At 40.0% G+C, this 27,130-nt stretch overlaps 1 protein-coding gene across 1 annotated transcript in view; it reads right to left on the bottom strand.

Moving 5' to 3' along the window:
- Positions 1-357: 357 nt before the first annotated feature.
- PGR (progesterone receptor) overlaps positions 358-27,130 on the bottom strand; it is a 57,692-nt gene continuing 30,919 nt past the window's right edge. Inside the window, 5 exon segments of the mRNA XM_037504783.2 lie at positions 358-4,154; positions 7,312-7,469; positions 9,511-9,641; positions 11,086-11,230; positions 20,589-20,894. Of these exon segments, the coding sequence (XP_037360680.1) occupies positions 3,999-4,154; positions 7,312-7,469; positions 9,511-9,641; positions 11,086-11,230; positions 20,589-20,894 (896 nt within the window). The 3' untranslated portion in view covers positions 358-3,998.

Raw genomic sequence — 27,130 nt, forward strand, 5'->3', positions numbered from 1 at the left:
CACAAAAGGGAACAATGGATCCTGAAATCATAATGAACTCGACACCAAAAATAAAATTAATAGGCAGGGATTTGTGGAGAAAAAGAGAGATTAGATATTTTCCATTTGATGATGTCAAGATCTTTTCCAAAAGCTTTTGTTCTTTTTTTTTTAAACTAACCCTGAACTATTAAATTGTTGTATTTACAGATCTACATTGTGAATCAAGATAAACATGAAGAATATCAAATATTCTTATGAGGTTGCAAAACCACCGCTACAACAAATACAATCTGTCGGCCACCATATTCTGTTGCCTGGTAGTTGGGCAAAATAAAGAAATTTAGAAATGTTAGAAATTGAATCTGTACTGGTGGGAAAGGATTTGTGTCATCAAAATATGGTCTTCATTCAAAGTAACAAGAATCGGATAATAAAAAGATGATGTCATTACCATCCTCTGGGTTCAGTCCTTGACTGTGAAAGGCTAATGACATGGTTTTATTTTCTTGAGCACACCTACATTCACCGACTTGTGTCACATAACCCATTCTGAGAGAAACCATTTGTACAGCGATCGATTTAATAATTGTAAATGAGAAGAAATTCAAAATGCATTTATTGAAGTCACATTTGTAGGGGAAAAAGATAAAGCTTTTTTCAATAAACAAGTGTACATACAGATTAAACGCAAAGGAGTTACATGAATAAATGGAGTTAGTTGAGATTCATTTTACAGTTAGTATCTTTGTGCTGCGTTTATCTCAGAAGTGTTACATGAAATAACGCTTTGCATCTATCAAATCTAAATTGCATCTTCATTTGTGTGTTCAACAAATATTTGAGTGCTGGCTATTTTGTATTCACTGTGACCTATACCTACCACTCAATCGCGACTTTCTAGAGTCTATATTTCCTTCAGCTTCCACTTCTCATGATGCTAATCTCGTTAGCACATTTTCTTGTTCTCCTAACAGGCCCTCAATAAATATTTGTTGAATGAAATCAGAAATGAAATGAGGAAAATTTGAAGTTTAACATACAAAACAATTTACTGCTACTGAAATATAAGACACAATTACATTTGTAGACTTTTTCTTAGGGAGATAACATTCCACTTACTCATTTTTTTAAATTCAGAGCAAGGGACAGACATAAAGAATTGTTTTTACTCAATATAAAATGTACTTATTCTCTCCTCTATTATCGTCAGTACAAGGAGAGATCTCGCAAAGTAGGAAAAAAAGGAGGAAAATTTAAAGAGATGGAGCTGGGAGAGAGAAGGTTCAGACTTACAGACATGTGGTGATGGAGCCAATGACTGAGCTCCACGGGGTGACAGGAACAGCGAGAGCCCATCCCAGTCAACTCTGAGTCAAGAAATGCTCTTTTCGCATCTCCAAGTGGCTCCCAGACTCGTGGGAGAATCAGACTGTAACACAGTGCACTACTCTAACTCACACGTGCACACAATCGCTGGGGAACTTAGGAGGAAGCAAATCACTGTCTAAAGGAGGCAGAAAAGACATTAGAGAATGGATGTGTGGCTGAGGCTTGACGGTACAGAGAAGCCTGGCATTGGTGGGAACAAGATTTGCATGACTGGAATGCATGAACGTTTGACAATGGAGATTAGAGTAAACTTACAGAAATTCATGCCTGAACACCATTTCCAAGTACCTACTTGTGCCCACATCGGTAATAATGGGCCAGGGAAAGCCACATCTCAGAGGATAGAGCACTCTCTCTCTCCTTTTTAAAAAAGCTCACATGGAGATTCCAATGTACACACAGCTATATCTAAGAATCACTGCAACTGTTTACTGGAATGAGATAATATTTTAAAGTCAGGATATGGTAAAATTAGATCTTTTTAAGATCCCATTGGCCTGAAGAGCCCATTCTTCTTTCCCTCTGAAGAACTGAATACCAAGAGTCTATTGTAAAAATATATATTCACAGAAAAATATATGGACAGGGACATACTAAATAAGAGGCCATTTTTATATATTAATGCTAAGATACATGGAGTACTTGGATTAAAGTCCTATTGAATGCTACACCCAGTGTTATCAAATTTGTATATTGTTATTTTGCCACGTAGACCTAAGGAATACAAGTCAGGAGCCCTGGTTAGTATTGGCTTAAACCCTATTTCAAATGCCTTATGAGAATTTACTATTTATATGTATTCTAATTGTTCTTGCAGAATAAAGAAGTTGGATTTTGTCATGTTTTTTCAGCATTTTTGATCATGCTCCTGTGATTTTTTTTATTCTTTAGCATATTGATACAATGGATAACATTAACTGATTTTCAAATGTTCGAATGCCAACCATCATTGCATACTTGTAATAAATTCTACTTGGTTATAGTATATTAAAAAAAAAGAAGTCATTAGTAAGGAAGTTACAGTCATATTATGAAGCCAATTTTTTTTAAATGAGATAAAACCAAGTTTATCCTGTTTAGGGGAAACATGTTAATAATCAGTAAGATTATTCTGTTTTTATCCTTTCATAAATTGCAAGCATTTAACAGCTGAAGGGTGTGGATAATGAAAATGCAGTAAGAAATCAAAGACTTCAGTAAATGTTTTCTGTATGATTTCAAAGTTACTTTGATCTTCTCATTAACAACTATTAATTTGCATAATATGGTATGTTTATTTGTAAGACAATGTTCAATGTTAAGGAATTTTAGACAGGGAATTTGGTCTACTAGTTTCTCTGAGCTGTTAAAAATTACATATGTGTAATATAAAATATATGTGTGTGTGTTTCTGTGTGTGCTATGTATGCCTAAAACTGGCATAAATTTTATTTAGAAAACAACGAGCAATTTCAATTGAATTTTATCAGTGGTACAAACTTGGTTCTCTCTCTTATGTTCATATGTATCTACAAAAACATACAGATCTCCAGTGACTCACCTGAGTGAAAATTTCTTCTGATGGGTTATTTTCAGTTTATAAATCATGTGAATTGTGTTGACTATTGTAATTGGTTGTTTCTCTTGAGCTGCTATCTAGTAGTTCTTAAATTATCTCTTAGAATTAGATCAAAGGCACTCAAAAACTTTCAACCTGAGATTCACCTATTAAATTCCACTGAGTGGAGAAAGAGAATATTTCTCTTTTTTTCTCTTCCCTGCCTCTTTCCTGACTTCCCTTCCTGACTTCCTTCCTTCCTTTCTTCTTTAATGTGAGATGTTAATAAGAAGCTCTGAGCAGAAGGAACATTTTGCAGGAAAGACATTATTGCACCAAAGTGCCCTGTGCAACTGAGCATCTGTGAGGGGAGGTGACCTCCACCTGCCCCGGTGGGGGGAGTGGAGTTAGGGCACAGCCTCGCCTCACTTTCAATCCTGATGCAGAAAACCTTACCAGAGGACAACTCCTCAAAAGGGCAGCAAAAATCTCCAGTCCTCTTCATACTGCTGTTGTGATGACAGGGCTCTATACTTAATAACCTCTTTAAATGTTTGTGTTTCCAATCTGGGAAACAATCTTAACATAAAGGGTTTTTCCTAATCAGAAAAAATCAATTTATTTCAGGGATTTTAAAGTCTTAATATTTTTTGCATAAATATAGTCAAGGAGACAGAGGGGGCTACCTAGAAGGGACAGATACGCCAAGGTTTGTTTTTTTGTTTTTTATATTACGCGTAAGAGTCTTTCCTTCAGAGAAAGATTTGTTAGAGGCAAAAGTTAAAAATCTTCACTTAAATGGTATGAAATAATATGGATAAGATTAAATTTGCTTTGACAATCAATTCTAGTACCTTTTCAATCTTGCAAACTCTTAAAGAAAATATGGTACACAAAAACATTTTAAAATGCTGATTATGCTTTAAAAAAGAAAACCAAAACCTCACAATTTTCTCTGAAATTTACACAGTATGATATGTTATCAATGTAAGGCTTCAAGAAGAACATTGTAAAAATGCAAGACCTCATTATCCTGACCTAAACAAAAACACACCACAAAACTTATTTTGTTCTAAGATAAAAATAGCATTCACTTTTTATGAAAGAGAAGAGGTTTCACCATCCCTGCCAAGATCTTGGGTAACTGTGCAGCAATAACTTCGGACATCATTTCTGGAAATTCAACACTCAGTGACCGGGACTGGATGAATGTGTTCAGGCAGTACAGATGAAGCTGCTTGACAAGCTGTTGAACAAATGGATAAGCAACACATGAGAAGAGAATGAACTTGTATACTATGGAAACAAGGCAGTTAATTTTTTTCTTTTTTTATTTAAATATTTTATTTTATATAATTCTTACATCTTTTTTCATCTTTGCACAATGTATGCATTTTCATTTTGGTTATATTCCCCAAACAATTGCACCCCCCCCTATTCTGACACTAGTCCTTCCTTTCCTTGCCCCCGTCCCCGTAGTGTGTCTCTGGTTTATAGTTGCTTGTTGATTTTGATTTTTACTTTGTATTGATTAGTCTTTTTCCTGGTCTCTTATTTAGGTTTTCTAGATTCCTGCTATGAGTGAGACCATCCGGTATTTTTCTTTTCTTTCTGGCTTATTTCGCTGAGCATGATTCCTTCCAGCTCCATCCATGTTGCTGCAAATGGCATGAGTTTATCTTTTTGATTGCTGAGTAATATTCCATGGTGTATATGTACCACATCTTCTTGGTCCAGTCATCTATTTTTAGGCATTTGGGTTGTTTCCAAAGCTTAGCTATTGTAAATAGTGCTGCTATAAACATAGGGGTGCAGGTGCCCTTTGGAATTACTGTTTCTGTGTCCTTTGGGTAAATACCTAGGAGTGGAATTGCTGGATCCTATGGAAGCTCTATGTTTAGTAGGTCCAGAAATCTCCACACAGCTCTCCATAGTGGTTGAACCAGTTTGCACTCCCACCAGCAGTGCAGGAGAGTTCCTTTTTCTCCACACCCTCGCCAACATTGGTTGTTGCTAGTTTTTTAATATGTGCCATTCTCACTGGTGTGAGATGGTATCTCATGGTAGTTTTGATTTGCATTTCCCTGATTACAAGTGATGTTAAACATTTTTTCATATTCCTGTTGCCCATTTGCATTTCTTCTTCAGAGAAGTTTCTTTTTAGCTCTTCTGCCCATTTTTTGACTGGATTATTTTCTTTGTTTTTGTTGAGTCTCATCAGCTCTTTGTAGATTTTTGTGATCAGTCCTTTATCGTTAGTGTTGTGTGCAAAAATTTTCTCCCAGTCGGTGGGGTTTCTCTTTGTTTTGGTTACTGTCTCTTTTGCTGTGCAGAAGCTCTTTAATTTGATGTAGTCCCAGCTGTTTATCTTAAGGCAGTTAATTTTTTCTAACAATATTAAGGTCACCAAATGCTTTCCTATCAAGATGGAAATAACTCCCTTCAATCTCTAGAGTAAACTATATTCTCATGATACAGCACTCTGATACTCTGGGATGAGCTAAAGAAATGAAAGTAATTCATAATCCCACAGGATATTCAGTATGGACATTATGGGGGATGTCCTTCAAGTCCGTCTTCCTTGTCACATATGTATAGAGACATACCCCGGTATACACACCAGGTAAACATATATACCTTTCCAAAAACTTTTGAACATAGTAGTAATAAAAGCTTGTGTTCAATGTCTTCTTGAGTTACAAAGTCTATTTGTGAGCCTGGCATTTTCATATAACAATATATTGGACTTGTCCCATGTCAATGCAAACAACATGACATAACTCATTTTAGTGTAATTTTAATTTTTGTCAATGTAATGGACATACAATATTTTAAATTTGAGGTAAGCTCTATGAGACCTTGCAGATATGAACACTTTTGTGATGTCATCAGACTCGCTTGATAGTCTGGCTGGATATAAAATTCTTGGAGGTTCTCCTTTCCTTCACAATTCTGAAGGCATTGCTTTGTGGTCTGCGGTTGAGAATCTCAACGGCATCCTGCACTCTGATGGTGTTGTTCTGATGGTGTTGTAGTTTACAGCAGTTCTCTTCAAGATTGGTGTGCTAGAATTTCACATTAACACGGCTTGATTCAGCAGTGCTATGCTCACATGCTGGGTCCCTAAAACTCATATTCTTCCATGTAAGCAAATTTTCTTTTTTTTTAAGGTTTATTTATTTATGCATACAGGAGTTGGGGTACAAGCCAGAGGTGCAGGTGGCGAGAGGATTCACAGAGAGAGTGGGGAGCAGAACAGGCAGATCCACTGAAATACACTGCTGAGGGGAGCAGCAGGGAGACAGGAGAGGTCTGCAGCGCCCTGTGGGTCACCTCCCTGGCTGAGGATCGAACTTGTGCAGCAGTAGCTGCAGATTGCCTCATAGTGTTGATGCATAACCCCTTGAGCTACCAGGAAGGCCCCTCTTTTTTGTTTTTACATAATTTTGTTTTGATTTTATCTATTCTTCTAAAAATTCCTTTTAATTACAAAATGGAGTCCTCTGGATTACTTCCTGAAATTTAGTATCTCTTGTCTATATTTTTATATCTTTATGCAAATGTTTCATTTTAACTGTTTTCTATTCTTTCATGGGGACAATATCATACTTATTTCTCTAAATATCTTAATTTTTTGGAAACTTTCTTTTGAAACATTCTCTGCACTGGTGCTTTTCCCCCCAAGTCACATTTTTACTGTTTGTTTTGCTTTCTACCTTTCATTTTAGAGGCTTTATTTACCAAAATGACTAATACTCCTTGGCTAGCTTTTCACATACAGGAAAAAGATCTCAAAAGTTGGCCTGGCAAGTGGACAGCTTTTAAAGCCTCAACTCATTTTAGCGTGATTTTTGAATATAGTAGAACTATAAGTTTGTGTTCAGTGTCTTCAATAACTACATATATCTTGTTTATAAATCCAGTTCTGGTGTTGCGCATTTTTCCTTCCTTTTCTTTTGTATAACCAACACAGTGGTAAACATTCCTGCATATATATCTTAAATACTTGCCTAGTTATTTCTTTAAGGTAAATTCTGAAAAATGGAAATTTAAAAAGTAAATTTTAACCTTTTCTATATATTGCCAGCTTATGATTAGCACTGTTATTAATTTATTATTCTATCCAAAGTGGTATGAGAGTCTTTTTTTTTCATATCCATACATTTGATTTTGTTGTATATATAAAATACTGTATATTTTAAGGCAACAATATTTTAGAAATAATTCAGGAAAATGTATCTCAATTCCTATCTGCCATTAAACTATTCTCAAAAGACACAAATGCTAGTAAAAGAATATTTGGGTTATCCACAAGAAAAAGAGAAAAGGTTAGGTTTGACATTTTAAAAAGTTGTGAACATTCAGAAATTAATCAATGATATTCTGGAAAACAAAATACTTACATCATGCAAGCTATCAAGAAGTTTTGTGAGTTGGTAGAACCGCTGTGAACTGGAGACCACCCCCTTTTGTCTCAAACCAATTGCTTTGATAAGTTCTCTAATGTAACTTGATCTCATCTCTTCAAACTGGCTTTGACTTCTCAGTCCTTCCAAAGGAACTGTAAAAAGACAATTATAAATGGGAATGGTGGTTTTAAAAAAATGACATGAGCAGTTTATAATTTGAATCTCTGAGCAGTATAAAGAATTCTTTTGCTATGCAGCTCTAGATACAAACATCTGAACTAGGAAAGAGAGCTATTGATCACGGTAGGACATACAAACTTCTGGTTTTCTGGAGGAATATAATTAAAACAATTAGATGAATTAAGAACATTTCAGCTTACCTATTTTAGAGCTGTGTCAACAGATGACGCATTTACCTGAATACTTGCTCAGCAACATGCCCAACATCTTTCTAAATCCCATCTCCAAAACTTGGTTTGATTTAGTTTATACCTGCATGTATGTTAGGCCTTGTCCTTTTTCTTTTCTTTTTAGCAAATATCTGTGTCTTTCTGTAAAGTTTTTTCTTCACATAAATTGCAAGTGTTTGTCATTTAGGTTATTTATGTCAAATTTATCTTTATTGTTGTAATTTAACATTCCTTCAACAGATTTTCTTTTTTCTGATGATAGAGGACAAAACCATTGGTGCTTGGATGGTTCTCTGCTATCTAGCCACTGGCTGCTTCTCTGTGTGCTTCTTTATTTAATTTCTATTTTAAATTCTCACAGTTTTTGGTTGATTGCCTTTTATACAACCACATTATGTTCAAGTAATACTTTCATTTCCCTGTTTCCACTAGCTGTAACTTTGATTTCTGCTTCATCACTATTCATCGATTATTCAGGACTCTCAGAACAACATTCAGTAATAATAGTGAAGACAAATATCCCCACTGATTTTAATGGGAATGCTGTTAACGGGTAAGGTAGCTATTTAGCTCTGAAAATTTAGATTCATAAATACGGAAATCAGGCACAACTTCCTAGTCTTCCTATGAAGTTGTCTTCCTAGTCTTTTCTTTATACTGTCGGTAACTGAGCTCCCCAACGCCTAGCAGGGCCCTCCCATTTTAGTGTGTTTAGCTCCCCAGAATAGAGCCTTTCTTCTTGAGGGGCACCCCTCACCCTCCACCATTTAAGATGCACACCCCTAAAAAAGAATTCCCTGCCAAGATGCTCTTGATGGAGACCCTTGGCCCATCATCCCCCGGAGGCCACAGCTCTCTCCTTCCAAGCTGTCTGAGTGAAAGAGGGAGCAGTTCAGACATCCAGAGCTGAGCCTCCCCATGCAAGAGAAAGGCACAGAAAAGGGGAAGAGGTAAAAGCAGTTTTGGGGTTTTTCCCACTCGGATCCCTGGAGTGCAGGGGCATATGAGCTCTTGGTCTACAAGAAAGACAGGGAAGGAGGCCACCTGTCTGTGCAGTGAGCCTGGTGATGCGCCACCTGTGCCATTTCCTTCTCCCTCTGGGTCAGCAGCTCGTGGGCACTTCCCAGCCTCTCCTGTGGCTAAAGTAGCTGCAGGTGGGTGGAAACCACACAGGGCATCCCAGGTGGCGCCTCCAAACCTTTGCCACTCCAGCCTATCTTCGATCAGATCGACCCAGGACTGCAAGCGCAGCCAGAGGGTGGAGCTCCCGGCTGGAGGGAGCCTGTGTTCTCTCGCCAGGCCGCTGGCCCGTGACTGTGCGTGACAGGGGACAGGCAATCCGTTACTGAGTTATGCTGCAGCTCTCTGCAGGCACTCGTGACAACCTTGAGCCTGCCCTGACAGAGGGAATAGCCCTGAACCAATCTCTGGATTCCACACAGTAAATCCTCTGTGGGATGAGGGTGGAGGGAAGTATAGTGTGTGTTGCCACAATATTAATTAGTGTATAATTGCTCCTTGGGTGAATCTGAAAAACTCATTTCATCATCTGTTACCTAAAAAAAAAAGAAACAAATCAGCTGAATCGATGGGCTATTTTACCATTTGTGACAATTACTACCTGAGACCTAGAAGCAAGTTTCTGAGTTTATGTCAGTGTTCCAGGCATTTCTCCATTGTAGCTACACTAAGACTCATGCCTGCTATAAACATTGACCACATTGCTGGGGCTTTCCAAGGAGCGGATGGTTAGGAAATCGCCCGACGTGACGCGCCCACTCACTTGTGTTGAGAAGCAGCAGCACCTTCATGCACAGGTACTCCTCCTGGCTGACCTGCAGCTTCACGAACTCCTGGGGGATCTGCCACATGGTCAGGCACAGCGAGTAGAAGGACAACTCCTTCATCCGCTGTCTTGCGCCCCACACGCGCACCAAAGAGAAAGCAGCCAAGAGAAAGAGGCACACACAGCGTGTCAGTCACTTTAGGCACTTTGTTAGAGAACGCAAGATTTAGCACTTCTTATCGGGAATAACTTTTTTACCAGCAGACTCAGTATTTGGAATTTTAAATCTCTTCTAAATGCACTTGCAATACTGAATTTTTGAGGTCATGGAATTTTAAAGCAAGATAATCATAGGAAATACATTTGACCAAGATTCAGGTTGTTCTCACCATTATGTTGTAAAAGCCTAAGCTGAGGAAAGAGAGCAAAGTGAAGCTGAAGAATGCACAGGAAACACTTTTTTTACTGATTTTTTTTTTCCTGTAAAAAGGTTATCTAAAAATGTGTTTGCAGTTCAGTGAGGGACCACATTCGGTGTGCAAAACTGCACAGGTGGGAAAATCACACTGTGAACTCTTCTAGGGGTAATGAATGGTGACATGGAAAAGGGATGACCCCAACCATTAAGTAATACAAGATGGATCCCCAGTTATGAACTGGTTAGGGACATTTATTTATGGCCGTCCCTCAGCTACGTGCTACTTTGTGACATCTGCATTTGTCAAATGAAGCTAAAGGGAAAGTGAAAAGAAAACTAAATTTTGACCCAGATGATCAAAGATTAATTCTGACTCTCACTCAGATTCTTTGCATTTGTCACTCAGATGCAATTCTGAGTCTGTTTCCTGAGCTGTGCAATGAAGGCTGCTGATTCCTTACAAATTTCAAGGGATCACAGGGTAAAATACAATAAAATGCATGGAAATTAAATTAAATCATAAAGACTTCTACAAGTTTGAGTTATTATGTTACATAACTCTGTGCTAGTAGCCTTCACCATTAAGATAGTATAAATAATTCCAGGAAAAAATTCCTACAGCTTAAGAGTCTATGTAGAAAATGAGTTGTAGTCATTGAAATGGAATCAAGCAAATTGAAATATTTATCTTTCAATTTTTAAAATAAATTACCAGTCTGCTTTTTCCTTTAGGAAAAGAGATATTTTACTTTTTGAAGGCAACTCAGTACTTTTAGGTAAAAATATTTCTAATTTACCTTATTATCTTCCTACCAAAGAATTCTATTTTATTTCTTTTAATTTTAACTTGACCAAGTAAACATTTAATTTTGTCTTGAAGAATATTGCTTGATACATTTTTGTAATTCAGAACCTTGAACTTGAGACTACAAGATACATTGAAACAAAAGGGGAACCTATGAGCAGCAGATCCCCTAGTGCAATGATTTGATTTAATTTCTACTATAGCACAGGCTGTATCTTGGGGAGATTCTGAGACATCCTTCAGGGAAATTCTATTATTTAGGACAGTAGATGATCATCTATTGAAATAATTATCAAGAGTGTACTCTTTTGAAACTCATAAGAACAACAAAAGTCAAACTACTACTTACTCATTTAGTATCAGATCAGGTGCAAAATAGAGCATCTGCCCACTGACATGCTTATAGGATCTCCAGCCTAGTCCAAACACCATCAGGCTCATCCACGAGTACTGGATGAGGGTTATCTGGTCATCAATGTGTAAGTTTCGGAAACCTACAAGACAAATGAAGATAAAATGAATGTGAAAATCACTCATGTCAAAATGTTGACAATAAGTAGACATTGGAAAAGAGTTAATGTTTTCAACCTTAATATATATATTTTACACTAAAAGGCAGGAGATGTTAATAAACAATAGGGCTTGGGATATGTAAAAGGAGCCACAACTTTGAAAGTCATTGAAATCAGTCAACGTGATTTAGCATTTCTGGGAACTTAGCGGCCGAAGCAGTGTTGATCACTCATCCGGGCAGTGACCATAATTGAGAACCATTCCTGCGCCAGGCGCTGTGCTGAAATGCACAACTCAAAAATGAGTAAGGCAGAGCCCTTGCTTGTAAAAAAAAAAAAAAAAAAAAGCAGAAGGAAGAGCACCCAAGCACTGGGGCAGAGAAGGTTGAGACAGAACACCCCAGAAACTGGGAGAGCAGGAAAAATGCTCTGAAATAAAGAGATAATGCCTGAGTGAAATAGAATCAATTTGTGGAGGAATCGCCGTTCTTTGGGATTTACACATACACTGGGTTTTAAATGTTTTTAAACACTGCTTTCAAATGCTCTCACTTTTCCTTAACATGCTCAAATTGTGCCTTGGGTGGATTTCATCATTATCTGGTCACTTGCATGTGAACCTTAATCCAGTCCTGTTTTAAACTTCCATGTGGCTTAGGAGGTTTACAGTGTGTGCACGTGTGGTGTGTGTTTGTGTGTGTGCATGTGTGTGTTTTCATGAATGGGAATGAATGCGCTGGTCTTTGGCAATAGCCTCCTTCTTCCAGGTTCTGTCTCAGGCATTGCTGGCATTGCTGGCATTGCTGGCAGAGGGATAATGACAAGGAAAAGCAAATGCATCTTGTCTGTGCCACTTTCTCGTTCTGTTTGCCTGTGTGGGAAGCATCGCCAGCTCAGGACTGAAGAAGTTAAAGGAGGGACAGGCAAGGAGGGAAGTTTGTGCCACCATGGGTGGTCCTGGGGTCTAGTAAGTAGGGAATGACACAGCCTTCTTCGCGTCATCACCTATCTCGGGGTGTCTGGTGCAGGATGAATCTAAAGGGGGTGGATCTGCATTTATGGAAGTTGAGAGCGAATGTCAAAGGCTGGAGATGCATGGAAAGGCTGTGGTAAGTCAATGGGGAGCAGCAGACAGGATGGGGAGCAACAAAAAAATACTTAGAGTGAAATCAAAGAATTTTGGCAAATGACTGTGCATGTGGCAGGAAGGAGTCAAGTGAACTTTTCAGGACTGTTGCTTGAGGGGTGGGGAATGACAATAGCACAGATGACATCGAATAAGCAGGAGAAACAGGTTAAAAGAAAACAGTAAGCTTTGTTTCTTTGTTTTTTTTTAAGATTATTTATTCATGCATACAAGAACCGGGGTACAGGCCAGATGTGCGGGAGGGTGAGAGGATTCACCAGAGACAGAGTGGGGAGCAGAACAGGCAGACTGACTGAAATCCACTGCTGAGGGGAGCAGGGGGTGAGTCAGGAGAGGTCTGCTGTGCCATGTGTGTTGCTCCCTGCAGAGGCTGCAGATTGCTTCATAGTGTGGTGCTCAACCCCTTGTACCACCAGGGAGGCCCAAAACAGTAAGCTTTGGATATATCTGAGGAGCCTCTGGGATACCCAGAGAGCAGGTGGGCAGACAAATTAGAAATACGAAAAGCAACCTGGGTAGAAATACACATTTGGAAATGATCTGTCCCTGAGAGTCACTGAAACAATGAGCTTGGATGGAATCTTCTATTAAAGGTACAGAGAGAAGTGAGGATTATGGCGGGAACCCCAGCCACTTTGCACAGAGCCATTTTAACCACATCTACTGGCCAAGTCCACATACAAATGTCCACTTTTCAAAAGTAAAACCAAAACGAAACTTAATTCCTCAGATCTGAAGAACATAAGAAGTGTAGCTGCAGGGACTGAAAATAACGTTTGCCGTAGTCATAAGAAGGATGTCACAGCAGACACTGGCCTTTTTTGAGGGGTTCACTCTTCAGTGTCTAACTGCCCCCCACTCCAACCCCAGCCCTTTTATCTTTTGCTATGTTGACAGTCTCCCAGGTTGTGGGGGGACATGTACCCCACCTCCCACCATGGAAACTGGGTAAGTCTTCTGCTCCCCTGGGCTTGGGTCCTGGATTTGGTCTGTGGAACACACACTACCTGGACTTGGACTAACTGAGGTTGAAAAGGAAAGAAAAAGCTATGATTAGGCTCCATTTTTATGGTGCCTGGGGAGAGGGAGGCTGGCTAGGGAGATTCTGTAATGGTTCTTCACTGACCTGCACAAATGCCTGGCTGCTTCTTTAAGCTAGTGCTCTAGTTTCTATTCCATGACGCCCTGGTGTCATTCCAAAAAAATATTATTTTTCTTTTCATTGAGTTTTTGATAGCCAATGGGTTCTATTTATTTTTTTTAGAAAATTTATCACATTTCTTTTCATTGCCCACATCCTGGTTTATGCAGTCAGTGCAGAACGATTGTCCTGTACAAATAGCCGAGAAAGTTCTGGCATGCAACTTTCATATTTTTTTCTGTCGCTCCATAGAAGCATATGCATCTCTAAGTTCAGGTAGATATCACCAACATTTATAGTAGAAAGTGTATTATTTCCATTTAACAGAAAGGAGTACAGTTCAGAAAACAGCTTTATTTATTCCATCTTCCAGAGGGCTTATCTCTATAAATGTACAGTGTTAAATGGACTTGAACACGCCTGGTACAGAGAAGCCGTTTTTTTTTTCTCCCATTAACTGTAATATCATTCATTACTTTACACTGAAACAAAGGCAGGAACACCGAGAGCAGATCCCCATCCGTGATAAAGATCAGGTAAATGCAGTACATTTGAGATGATGATCAAATGAAAACCTTCACAGAGAGGTGATAGACGCCCCCTAATTGTGTTTAATAAGCAGTAAAGAAAAATGCCCTTTCCTTTTAAGCGAATTAACCTGATAATTTCTGACAAAAAGTCCCATTACAAAATGTCCCAAGCTTAAAGCTTAAAACAAATTTTAAAAAAGTGGATTGTAACAGCCTGTGTGACCTTCTGGGTCTCCTATCTGACTTCCTGAGTTCTGGTGAAATACCTACGTTGTACGCCTGCAAAAAGTCTGCTGCATTGAAACAATTCATCCAGAATGTTAAATACCTCAGCCCTTTTCTCACACCAAGTAAGAGCTTCAAGGAACACCAAGAAACTTCAGCACAAAAAGAATAACCAATGTTGGATGACTTATGACTGAGAACTTGGTTAATCACCTCCTATCAACACCATCATTCACATTCTCTAAATGTTCTTTAGCATGTCCTTGGAATGAAGCATTGTGCCTGTTTTGGGGTAGCAGGAGAAAATTTCCCACCCCATCTGGGTTCTTCTGTGCTTGGATGCACAAACAAATTCACATCAGACAGATTAGGAGGAGAAAGGACCACAATTTAGTAATATGTGTGTGGAGAATTCACGCTGCTGTAAATTCTGGAGAGAATAGAGCAGACGGGGGTATTTGTCCAGCATTTAGTGAACTGGGACATCAAGGAGAGAGACGGGGAGACTTCACAGGACAGGGAGGGGCAGCTTTGCCTTCACTCTGAGAGTAAAATGAGATTCTCAGAGAGAGAGAACATGTTCTCTGGGCAACCTACGCCTGGGGTTGACCAGGAGACCCGACCCCCACCCCGCTCCCAATCTACATTTTCTAAGTCACGTTAAGGGGAGACATGACTCCCCTTAAGGAAACAGGCTGGGGACTCGGGCAAGGGCTTGACCGTTGTGGGTGGACACAATTGCACAGTCAGGGGCTTGATGGAGATCCAGGACAAAGTGGCGGAACCCACAGTAAGTCTGGGCAGCAGCCGAGCAAGCGAACAGAGTGAAGCATCTGTTTAATAAGCAGAGTTGCCAGAATTTGATGACTAACTGGGCGGGAGGGAAGGAGAAAAGTGAGTGAGGTTCTAAGGCTTCCCCGGTGGCGCAGCGGGTTGAGTGCAGGGCTGCGAAGCTGTCCACAGCCTCTGCAGCGCGGGTTCAATTCCCGGCTGGCCAGGGAGATACCCACATGGTCACAGCAGACCTCTCCTGTCTCGCCCGCTGCTCCCCTCAGCAGTGGATTTTGGTCCTTCCACCTGCACTGCTCCCTGCTCTGCTTCTGGTGAATCCTCTAACCCTCTGCACCTCTGACTGTACCCCAATTCTTGAATAAATAAATAAATCTTTTTAAAAAAGTGAGCGAGGTTCTGTCTGAGGCAGTGTTTTAAGACAGAAATGAGAGCTAGTGTCTGGAGTAGGTGGTTGTGATGACTTGAAGGTCATCCAGGTGGGAGTGTGCAACGCGCAGCTGAAGTGCACATCCCATGTACCACACAGGACCGGGTGGACACAGTGTGTTCAGGAGTCATCAGGAAACCAGGCTCACAGCGACCTTGCCCGGCTGTGCAGCATGAGAAGCTACTGCAGTAAGAGACCATGCCCAGGAGAGGCAAAGCTTATAGCGTGAGTGGATGAACAAACCCACCAAAGAGGCGGGAAACATGCCCCTTTTTTAAATATTTATTTATACATACAAGAGCTGGGGTACAGGCCAGAGATGGGGGGAGGGTAAGAGGACTCATCAGAGACAGAGTGGGGAGCAGAACAGGCAGATCCACTGAAAAGCACTGCTGAGGGGAGCAGCGGGGAGACAGGAGAGGTCTGCTGTGCCATGTGGGTAGCTCCCTGGCTGGGGATTGAACTCATGCTGCAGAGGCTGCAGATAGCTTCATGGTGCTGCGTCTAAACCCTTTGTGCCACCAGCCAGGCCCTGAGAGAACATTTCTAACTGGAAGGGCCGTGATGGATGCCAGAGAGGTTTGACAGGAAGCACTTTTTCAATAGCCCCAGAAATACGTGAAATGTGGGAAGGCTGGAAATAGTCATTTGATCTGACAAATAGGACAATTTGTTCACATTGGCAACGGTAATGTCCAGGGAATAGATGCTAAAAAATTTTCATTTAAAAAAGTCTTCCTAAAAGTATTCACCAGATCTCACTTATTCCCAGTAGGCTGATCTAATTCTTTCCCATTATTTTTTTTTTTTTTTGAGGGGAAGTAATTTGATTTTTTCATTTGATTTGGGGCAAAATTCTTTTGTCACATTTACAATGGCTGTCACTGACTTAAAAGATTCTTCGTCCGGCTTCAAAACCAGAAAATGAGGCAAAGTTCTGGTTTTTAGATGCTGCTGGCCAGTGCACTGACTAGTGAGGACCAACAAGTAAGGTAGGGATTAAAAATGTAGTGTTTAAAAATATCAAAGCATTGGCCCTAGTAGATATTTCATCAAATAAGTAGAAGAATAAAGACAAAATATACAAAAAGGAAGTATTTTCCCCAAACCTGTCACTCACTTCAGTTCTGCTACAACACATTGATCTACTGACTGAAAAATATTAAGAGTGAAACTGAATTTGGAATGAGAATTTCTTGATTTCTCAAGCCTTCCCTGACTGTCAAGAACCTCCTTGATCAGCCCATAACTTATCCCTCTAAATTTACTTCCTACAACTTGCCTCCAAAGAAATTTATTGTCAGTATTTTTGTGATGAAGCCCCCAGGGGGCCAGTTCTTATTGCAGCAATGTTTGAGAAATCCTTCATATAAATGCATTTTCTCAATCAGCCACTTCTAAAGGGTTTTAATTACTATGCTGTAGGGGGGCATATAATAGTAATAACTACAATATTTATGATAATTTAATATTCGTATATCATCAAATAAAATAGAATTTTGCATATTTGTATTATTTAATTAATTTTATAAGTTACTAAATAAATATAATATTATTTTGTATTTTGCAAAGGTCCTGGCACCATTGCAAAGAACCATTCCTAGGTTGGCCCACTTCATCAATCACAAACATCCCTCATACTTTCCATATTTTACATCATGCATCACCCTATTCCTTCTACCTGGAACGCCTTTTCTTTTTAATCCTGATTTGTCAAAGTCTCACCTCCTTCAAGACGCAGTTTAACTGACACCTTGGCGCTGAAGTCCCTTCTAGGCCCTTAAATCAAAAACCATATTTTTCCTTCATTTTCTTTTGAACTGCCCCTATGTCACTTGCACATGTCCTATAGCTGTTTAGGTCCCTTGCCTTTCCCACTGGATCAGACATCCCTAAACCGAGAAATGAGTCCTGTTTCTTTTAAAATTTTGCAAATATTATGTTGATTCAGACTCCAAATAAGACAATCTTACCCACTGTCATTATGGCTAAAAGTCGATTCATTCTGCATGCAGAGGTGACAGTCAGAGGTCTAGAGCTCACAAAAGTCCCTTCCTAGTCTCCAGGAAATGAAAACAAAGGAATCCCTGCAATATTCTGAGGCCCATAAGATAAGCTGCAATTAGGTAATGTCCAAGACAATAGAAGGACACAAAGAAGAAATTAGAAGCGAGACCTGGGACAAGGACAAGAATTCTACCAGGGGCCAAGACAATGGCCTAGGGCACTGCAGCCAGCAGACGCCTTTGTTACGCTGTCACTCTGCCTGGACCTGAATCCCACTTCCCCACACGCTTGCCTGCTGTGAAAGAATGACCTGACCAGCCAATGTGTTTCCTCAGTAGTAGCTTTTTTTTTGGGGGGGGGGGTTGTCTGGTACTGTAAATAAGTCAACGACATCCATCACACTATTAGTAAGCCTCATTTAACAAAAGTCCATTGTCACAGACCAATAATAAGTGAGTGAATGGATAAAATAATTCGATGGCCAGATGCTGGGATGCAAGGCTGCACCCTGAGCCCAGCCTGCTGGCTCCGCTGTCGCCGCCAGCATCTATGCCTCAGGACTTGCACACAGCAGGTGTGCAATACACACACTGAGTGAATTCAGTGACACCTGCACTCTGGGTTCAAGTCAGCTGAAAGGCTCTGAGCAGTGAATGGCCTTGGGTGACCTTGCCACCGGCCCCTGGGTCCCTAGCAGAGGTAAATACCGTCTCTCTGGTTCGGTGACCCTTTTCATCATTTATTAGCGTTCCTTGCAGAACAGGCCCACGGACACACAATGCTTTTCTAAAGTTAACACCTCCCTTAATTTGAAAGGGCAGATAGGAAATCCTTGAAGCCATCCATTCTTACTTACTTACAAGAGAGTTACATTTTGCAATATTAAAAAAGTTGCCACTGAATTCAATTTAAAAATTTCCTTTCACTCCTATTGAGAGATGTGGGTGTCACAAATCTTGACAGATAACCATTTTTTCAACTTACAAAGCTCATTTAGCTTTCATCCAAATGAATAAATTACCTTTTTAACTATATTGGTAATTGTAAACTTTGTCAACAGATAGAATCTTTCTAAACAAGCAAAGGATTCCAAAATGAAAACCAAAGAAATACGAACTACAGCAAAAGAATCAAAGAAGTTAGCTTTGTCAAGTAATTGAAAAACAGAAAAGTAAAACATGTGTTTAAACATTCCAATTTTTAAACAGAAAAAGTTCATCAATGTTATTGCAACAGCTTCATTAACAAAGCGTTGATAATCACTTTACAGTAAGTTTTAAACATTCAGAACTTTTCTAATGGAAAAAATATTACCTGTCCAAGGTCTTTCAGCAAGAATGAAGCTATTAAGAACCTAGACATTTTGCTTTTTATATAAAAGTACTTCATCTCCATTAGAAGCGTGAATTTTATTCACTTTCCTCAACATGCACTTTTTGAAAGATTCAACAAGCAGGAATCTACTTTCCTTCTCTTTCACGAAGCCTTGAATTTTCAGTGATAATTTGTCTATTGTACTTCAAACCTTTCAAACAGAATAATAACCAAGAAATACACTAAGGCAAATTGGAAAAGAAATTCTTTTTTAAAAAATGCTATTGAATTTCGTTGGAGATTAAAATGGCACACTATGTTTAATTCTTGACCAGATATTGGAAGAAATATTGGTATAAAGGACTAGACGGATATCATGGGTGTGAAGAGGATGTAATTCATTATGTTCTGTTTCTAATTACGGGAGTAGCACCTCCCCGGCAGCAGCCACCCACGTGTTCTCCTGGCGCGGCCATCACAGCCTTAGCCAAGAGCTGCATCCTTGCTCCCTGTCAGCCTCTTGCCAAGAGCTGCATCCTTGCCCTATCAGCCTCTTTGCCCCTGGGGGCTGTGCTGAGGGAGCAAAAATACCTTATTGATGAAGTGACTAATATCCTTTCACAACAATATAATTGAAATTCTCATTGTTACCCCTTTGGGTATCAGTGAGAAAAAATAGTAACTGGAGGTTCATTTTTCTATGTACAAATTATTATTTTTTTATGTAAGTATGTACGTTTGTACATACTCTGAATTTTGATTTATTTTTATTTTTTCTTTTTTAAGATTTATTTATTTATGCATACAAGAACTGGGGGACAGGGCCTCCCCTGGTGGCGCAGCGGTTAAGTGCTGGGCTGCGAAGCTGCCTGCAGCCTCTGCAGCGCTGGTTCGATCCCCGGCCACTGGGCAAGGGTCCCGCATGGTGCGCAGACCTCTCCTGCCGCCCGCTGCTCCCCTCAGCAGTGTACTTCGGTCCTTCTGCCTGTTCTGTTCCCCGCTCTGTCTCTGGTGAATTCTCTCGCCCTCCAGCAGTTCTGACTGTACCCAGTGCTTGTGTAAATAAATAAATAAATCTTAAAAAAAAAAAAAAAAAGAACTGGCGGACAGACCAGAGGTGCGGGGGTGAGAGGATTCACTAGAGACAGAGTGGGGAGCAGCAGAACAGGCAGATCTACTGAGTTCCCTGGCTGAGGGGAGCAGCAGGGAGACAGGAGAGGTCTGCTGCACCATGTGGGTAGCTCCCTGGCTGGCGATCAAACTTGTTCTGCTGCAGAGACTGCGGATAGCTTCATAGTGCTGCTTTTAACCCCTTGAGACACCAGGGAGGCCCCTGAATTTTGAATTATTTTGACTAGATACTTTCATTTTTATTTTCAACGCATTGAAATTGGCTAAAATAGGATTTGGAATGAACCCGACACTTTTCAGAATGGCTACAGTCTTTCTCTGAACTGTGGTTCTCTGAACCAGAACCGCTGTGGACACTCACTCTGATCCTATTCCTTAGCAGTTTTGTGAGTGTCATTCTCGATCCAGCAACAAGACTCATCGTGTTACCTGCCTTTTCTGTATGTCCACAGCACACACTAGGTCCTAGGCAAGTAGCGGAGAATAGAAGGTCCAGGATCAACATTTTGAACTGCAGAAGCGCATACCACAGCCAGCTCTTTACACGCCATCTTGTATCCAGCCATCTACCAATACAACCCACATAGGACGGCCTCAGGCCACGCGATTCTGCACACTCTGCTTACCTGGGAGCGATTTGGACCACTTGACCACTGAGAGGAGCTGCCTCTCGCCCAGCTGGTTGAGGCTGGTGAGCACAGAGCTGGACGTATCGGGCTTGGTGTTGTCGTGACCAGCATATACCACGTCGGGCTCGATGCTCATCAGCAGGTTGATCAGTGGCGGAACCAGCTGTATGTCTTGGGTTGGAGAAAAGGTGATCCTCTGGCCCAAGGCTTGGCCCTCACTCGGGAGGCCCACCGGCTGGGGCAGGGCGACAGCGTCCAGGGCTCGCATCACTCTGACTTTATTAAACTTTTTAAACTTCCGACCTACAGTGAGGGATAAAAAGACAGAAGTTCAGATCAATGCACATTAACTGAATCTTTGAGGGAAGTTCAGGTCACTCTTTGAGGGGAGTGTTATTTTTGTTAAGTTTTCGAATCATGGCATCATAGGTTTTTGCTTCAATCTAATGAGATGAAATGGAATAAATGAATATCGTAGGTTCCAGACTCGGCTCAAAGAACCACCAACACAGCACTCTCTGGGATGCTGCATCCAGCGGGGGAGGCTATGGGGCTTTGTAGCAACTTGTATGAGAAGACAGATGGGTTTGGTCGGGTCTAGGTTCAGGGTTGCTCAGTGCTCTCTCAGGCCTGCTTTCCAGAAGCTAGTGCTGCAGTCCACATTCACGGAAACAAGATGTTGGGTCTTCTTTCTTTTTTTTTTTAATATTTTCATTTTTTATTAAAGATTTATTTATTTATGCATACAAGAACTGGGGTGCAGGCCAGAGGTATGGGAGATGAGAGGATTCACCAGAGACAGTGGGGAACAGAACAGGTGGATCGACTGAAATCCACTGCTGAGGGGAGCTGCAGGGAGACAGGAGAGGTCTGCTGCACCCTGTGGGTAGGTCCCTGGCTGGGGATCAAACTCAGTCCATGGCTGAGACTGAACCCCTAGGCCACCAGGGAGGCCCACTTCTTCTTTAATTCTTTCTTTCACTCATTCATAAAACATTTATTGAGGGTTTTTATGTGCCAGGTGCAGTTTAAGTTTCTGAAACTAAAGCAGCACATGACCAAGGAAGGTGCCTGCCTTCATGGAGCTTGTATTATGGGGGCAAAGTAGAAAAGCAGAATAACACTTATACTTTAACAAAGAGGATGAAATGAGGAAAAGAAAATGAAAGGAAACATGGAGCCAGCTCAGTAAATCTGGGAGAAGGGGCAGTAAAGAGGAAGGCTCACAAGCAGAGAACACAAACTGTGTGAGAAGAGATGAAAGCTGATGCACGGATCATCCCAACGCATGTCAATGGGTGGACTTCACGTGCCCAAGTCAAAGAAAGTCAGGTTGGGTCAGAAAACACAATTCTATTTTCGTTTACAAGGAACCCAACAGAAACAGGAAAATAAATTGAAAAGTGAAAGCTGAGAAGAGAGCAAAGAGGCTAACACACGTGCAAAGTGGGAACGGCCTTGTCAGTGACAGATAGAACAGAAGTCCAGAGACATTGTAAGAGACAATGAGGGGATGTGAAGATGGATAAAAGGTAACTGCTTCGAAGATACTAAACACTCACCCTTTCACAGCAAACAACATAGCAGCCAAATCTTAGAAAAGCCCTAAAAATGGACACAGTGAGTGTGCATATATTTCTTTCAGAGTTTATGGATCAAGTGGACAATAAACGCAGATGGAGAGAACTTAAAAATGAAAGTAAAAAAAGAAAGCCTTAATAAGTTTCCCAACAAAAATTTAATATAGTCTTTGATGATGAGACATTTTATTAAAAATCAAAATTAACTTGGAAATCAGCATTGTCCTAATTAAGTCCTTGACCAAAGAGGAAATGAATGTAAAAATTATGAATGTAAAAATTATGAGTTGTCTAGACATTGACAAAAAAACAACAAATCTAAATCTCTGAGATAAAGCTACCTGCAAAAGTATTTTCTAGCGTATATATGCATATCTTATAATTTTGTTGTGGGTAAAGATAAAACAAATGAGCTAAGCATCCATTAAGACATTAGTACAACAGGGCTTCCCCGGTGGCGCAGCGGTTGAGCGCTGGGCTGCGAAGCTGCCTGCAGCCTGTGCAGCGCCGGTTCGATTCCTGGACACCGGCAAGGGTCCCACATGGCGCGCAGACCTCTCCTGCCGCCCGCTGCTCCCCTCAGCAGTGTATCATTGGCCTGCCTGTACTATTCCCCAATCTGGCTCTGGTGAATTCTCTCACCCTCCCCCGCTTCTGACTGTACCCAGTGCTTGTATGTATGTATAAATAAATAAATAAATCTTTTAAAAAAAAGATATTAGTACAAGAGAAAAAGTCAAACCATTAAGGTGTAGAGGGAAAATGTATATGGTGTGTAATAAGGAGCTATGACTGTAGATACTAAAATAATTAGAAGATTATGCCAGGAAAGGAAGTGCAACTCTCCTGAACTAAATTTGATAAATTCAGGAAATGGAGATTATTCTAGGAGAGTATAAATTATCAAAATTGTCACTGATAGCTTCATTGCCTAAGCCTTGGCTCCTTTAATGACAACACTCAGGTGGAGGAAAAAGTGGAGTTCCTATGTATATGACAGCTCAAGGTTTAACTTAAAACATCACAGCAGAAATGGAGATTAAACTGTTTTAGGATTACATAGCTAAACATTCTAAATAAGCTGCCAACAAATTAAATTTTGTAGGATTAAAAATAGGACACCTTTACCCGGGGCGGGGGGCAGAGCCTGTTCTGAGAAGGGAGATATCAGCTGGAAAATGTGCCACCCCAGTCCTCACACAGGCCAAAGCACAAAAGTCACACCATTTTTATCAGCAGGCTTATAGGCTGTGAAAGGTGAAATAACGGCTCCCCCCTTGTGCAGATGTCCGGGTTCTACTCTTAAAGACATGTAGATAAGGGCAGGGGTTATAGTCACAGTTGGAATTAAGATTGCTAATCAGCCGGCACTAGGCTATAAAGAGAAGCAGGATCATCCAGGTGGACCGATCACAGGGAGTGCCCGGGAAGAGGCAGGCAGAGAGTCTGCGGGAGGAGGCGTCTCCACGCTGTTCGCTGCAGATACCATGGATGTCAGTCCCATGGAAGCTGGGGGCCTGGTGTAGGGGAAAATGCAAGGCCCAGCTCTTCTCCTGGGAAGGTGTGAGATCCTGCCGACGCCATGATTTTAGCACAGAGATCCATCTCAGACTCCCATCTCCAGAACCATGGGATAATACATTTGTTTTAAGCTATTAAATTTATGATGCTTTGTTGCAGAAGCAATAGGACACAAATGCAAAGGCTTTCTGTTAAAATCCAGAAGGCATTACTTAAAAAGGAAAAACTGCAAAGTAAAATAAAAATAGGAATGTCGCAAAACCATCGACCAAACCCAACAGCAAATACTACATTAATATTGACTACTTTATTTGCAGATAATATGATGATATATCTAGAAAACTTACAGGATATTACTGAAAATCCATCAAGTTATTGAGATAATTTAATCATATAGCTAGAAAGAAGGTAATTATAGAAATCAGTAGCTGATAAAAAGCAATATTCCACACATGAGCGCTATAAAATATTCAAGAATAAATTCAAGATGAGTATCCAATATTAAAACCATACACTCTATCAAAGGACACAAAATAAAAAAATGTGAATTAATGAAAAGGCCTATTTGCCTATGACCGTTAATCCTGCTCAGACGAATGCATATATTTTCCATTTCAGTCAGAATCAAGCATGTTTTGGAAGTAGAAATGGTTTCACTGTTCCTTGAGAATAAACATGTGTAAGAATGGCCAGAACTTTTTTATAAGAGCAAAGGTGATTTTTCTATATGCTAGGCTAGGTGCTAAAAATTGCAACACTATCATAATCCAAACATGATGATGTTATATTAACGTTTGCATGTGAATGAACATATCAAGCCACAGAACAGATACTGGCCTCAGGAACACACGCCAATCCGGGCAGTGTCTCAGGGTGGTAAAAACTCTAGGTGAGAGGGTGCTCACAGGGGTCATATAAAGGCTACAGGGAAATTAGAGCATGTAAGTTTTCAGGGCCCATCACCCTAACAGTCAAATGAGGACCATTTGGTCACACTTCTGTCCTCCAGCGACCTGGCCCTCTAAATTTGAGGGGCAACTCAAATAAGAGTTAGAGAGAAATAATGGAAAGTTGGAAAGACTGATCTTATTTAACCTGCAGAGATGAATATATGTTAACATCTAACCCATTCTATCTTGCTCCTCTGTTTTCTCCCTAGCATTTGCTATTTTCTACCAGACCATAATATTTGACCCTAAATATTATTTAATGTCTCCGTGTTCTACTAAAACATATGCTCCTTGGGGATGGAATAACAATTTGTGTATAATAATACCTGGTAACCTTGTCAAACCAATCAACAATTATACAACAATAGATCTGTTTCCCAGAAGGTCTCCAACAATTAATGGCCTCCTGTCAAACAGCTTCTGCTCCTGAAGAATCGGAAGAAACCTGGAGGGGATCCCCGTCCAATAAAAGACACAGTCTAAGACAGAGGGCCTAGCAGATCTCACAGAAGGATGCTGGGGTTCCTACATACCTGCACGCTTCAGCTGCTGACCCCTTCCCCCACTGACTACAGTGCGTGCCCAGTCATTGTTTCCCTTCCCTCTGTAACAAGACAAATAGCTGAGATCTCAATTCTTCTAGCTCAAATTATAAAGGAATAATCCAGACAGGAGGAAGGCAAGTGGTACCAGTTAACAATTACCAAGTCAAATAGCAGGCCCAGCAAGAATTATATAGACTTAAATGTGTGATAAATAGCAGATACATGGCAAGGAATTTAAGCAGAAATATTTTTAGAAGTAATAAAAAGGCAGCGTAAAGGTAAAAATCAGATGAATAAAAGTTGGAGGAAGAATTAGTGTAGTAAATTGCCTTAATCTGATAAACCGTATTTCAAAGATAAAGCCGCATTTAAGTTTCAGTAAATCTAATGAGAGAAACATAACATCAAATTAAAGAGGAAATAAATTACAAAATAGAATAAGATAAACAAAGTCATTATGAACTTTAAAACCATGTTAGAAGAAATAAAAATATCTGGTAGTGTAAAAAGCCAAATTAGTGACTTGAGCTCAGATGCTGAGATTTTTTAGAAAAATCATCAAATGAAGGGTAAAGGACTATAACCAAAGTGGGTAGAGAAAAGATGACAGGTATGGAAGACAGCATGGAAAAGAGGAAAAACATTAAACAGAACAAAACCTGTGAAGGTAATATTAAGAGAATACTCTGCCGGTATAAAAGACGACTTGAATTTTCAACTCAAAAAGGGCTTAATTTGTAGCAAAAAATTATTACATTAAGATAGAGCTAAATTTTGTGAAGTTACTGAAATTCAAGGATTAAGAAACATTCATTTTTGATGGCTGAGTAGTATTCCATTATGTATATATACCACATCCTCTTGGTCCACACATCTGTTCTGGGGCACTTAGGTTGGTGGGCACAGTATAGTGGTAATACTTGATGGGGGTACCCCAATAGTAGATCAGTCAAAAATAAATTAATTATTATGAAAAAAGGAGATGTACGTTCAGGCAGAAGCAGCAGGAACCACAAAAATAAAAAAAAAAAAATTATAGGACTCAGCCCACCTGAGAAGAATGGTGAACTGGAAAAACAGAACTGACCTAATTACACAGACTACAGCAGGCAAATATTAACATGGGAACTGTTAAAAAAGATAAAGAGATATGGGAGAGAGAGAAGGCTGACCTAGGGTGTCTAACATGACAGATAAAAAGAGAAGATGAGGCAGGAAGCACTCTGAAGAATACTGGGATGCTTTCAATCCTCCTGGCAGTTTTTGAAAGACACAAATTCTCAGATTTAGGAATCATGGTGACTTTCAAGTAGAACAAATAAAACTAAAATAATAACCGTAACAAATAATAACTTTACAGTGAAATTGGAGAGCCAAGTATAAAAAACATTTTATAAAATACAGAAATAAGATAGCCTCAAAGAAACAACTACAGGAGAAGGCTCATAAAAATAACACAATAATACAAGCCACAATAATACTAACATCTTTAAGGTGTGAGGGGGAAAAAAGTCAATTAAAACTTTATAACCAGCAAAGATATTTTGTTATCATTAACATATTTCCACAGAAGGAATTTATAAAAAAATATTTCCAAAATAAGGAAACCAAGGGAAGTGTTGAGTTGGGGGGAAAGTTGAGCAGACAGGCCAATCAATCAGACTTAATAAAATAATAATGATACTAATGTGAGTTGTGTCCTGGCTTGAGTGCTGTTCACTTTGCCATGGCCTCTTTCTGTTTGTTTTTATTTATGGTAAAAAAAACTTTTTTACATTGAATGGGCCAAATAAGGTTCATGGAATAATGCTGGGCCAGCTGCATAGAAGCAACAGAAGAATATTATGTTGGATATTAAATTGTAACTTGTGTGGCTGCCAGAAAGCTTTCCAGAATCGTCGAGGAACTGGAGGGTAAACATCAGAAGTCAGTAAGGACTGATG

The sequence above is a fragment of the Talpa occidentalis genome, unplaced genomic scaffold (genome assembly GCF_014898055.3).
Source record: "Talpa occidentalis isolate TD23 unplaced genomic scaffold, MPIMG_talOcc4v2.1 talOcc4.12, whole genome shotgun sequence".
In the NCBI taxonomy this organism is placed as follows: Eukaryota; Metazoa; Chordata; class Mammalia; order Eulipotyphla; family Talpidae; genus Talpa; species Talpa occidentalis.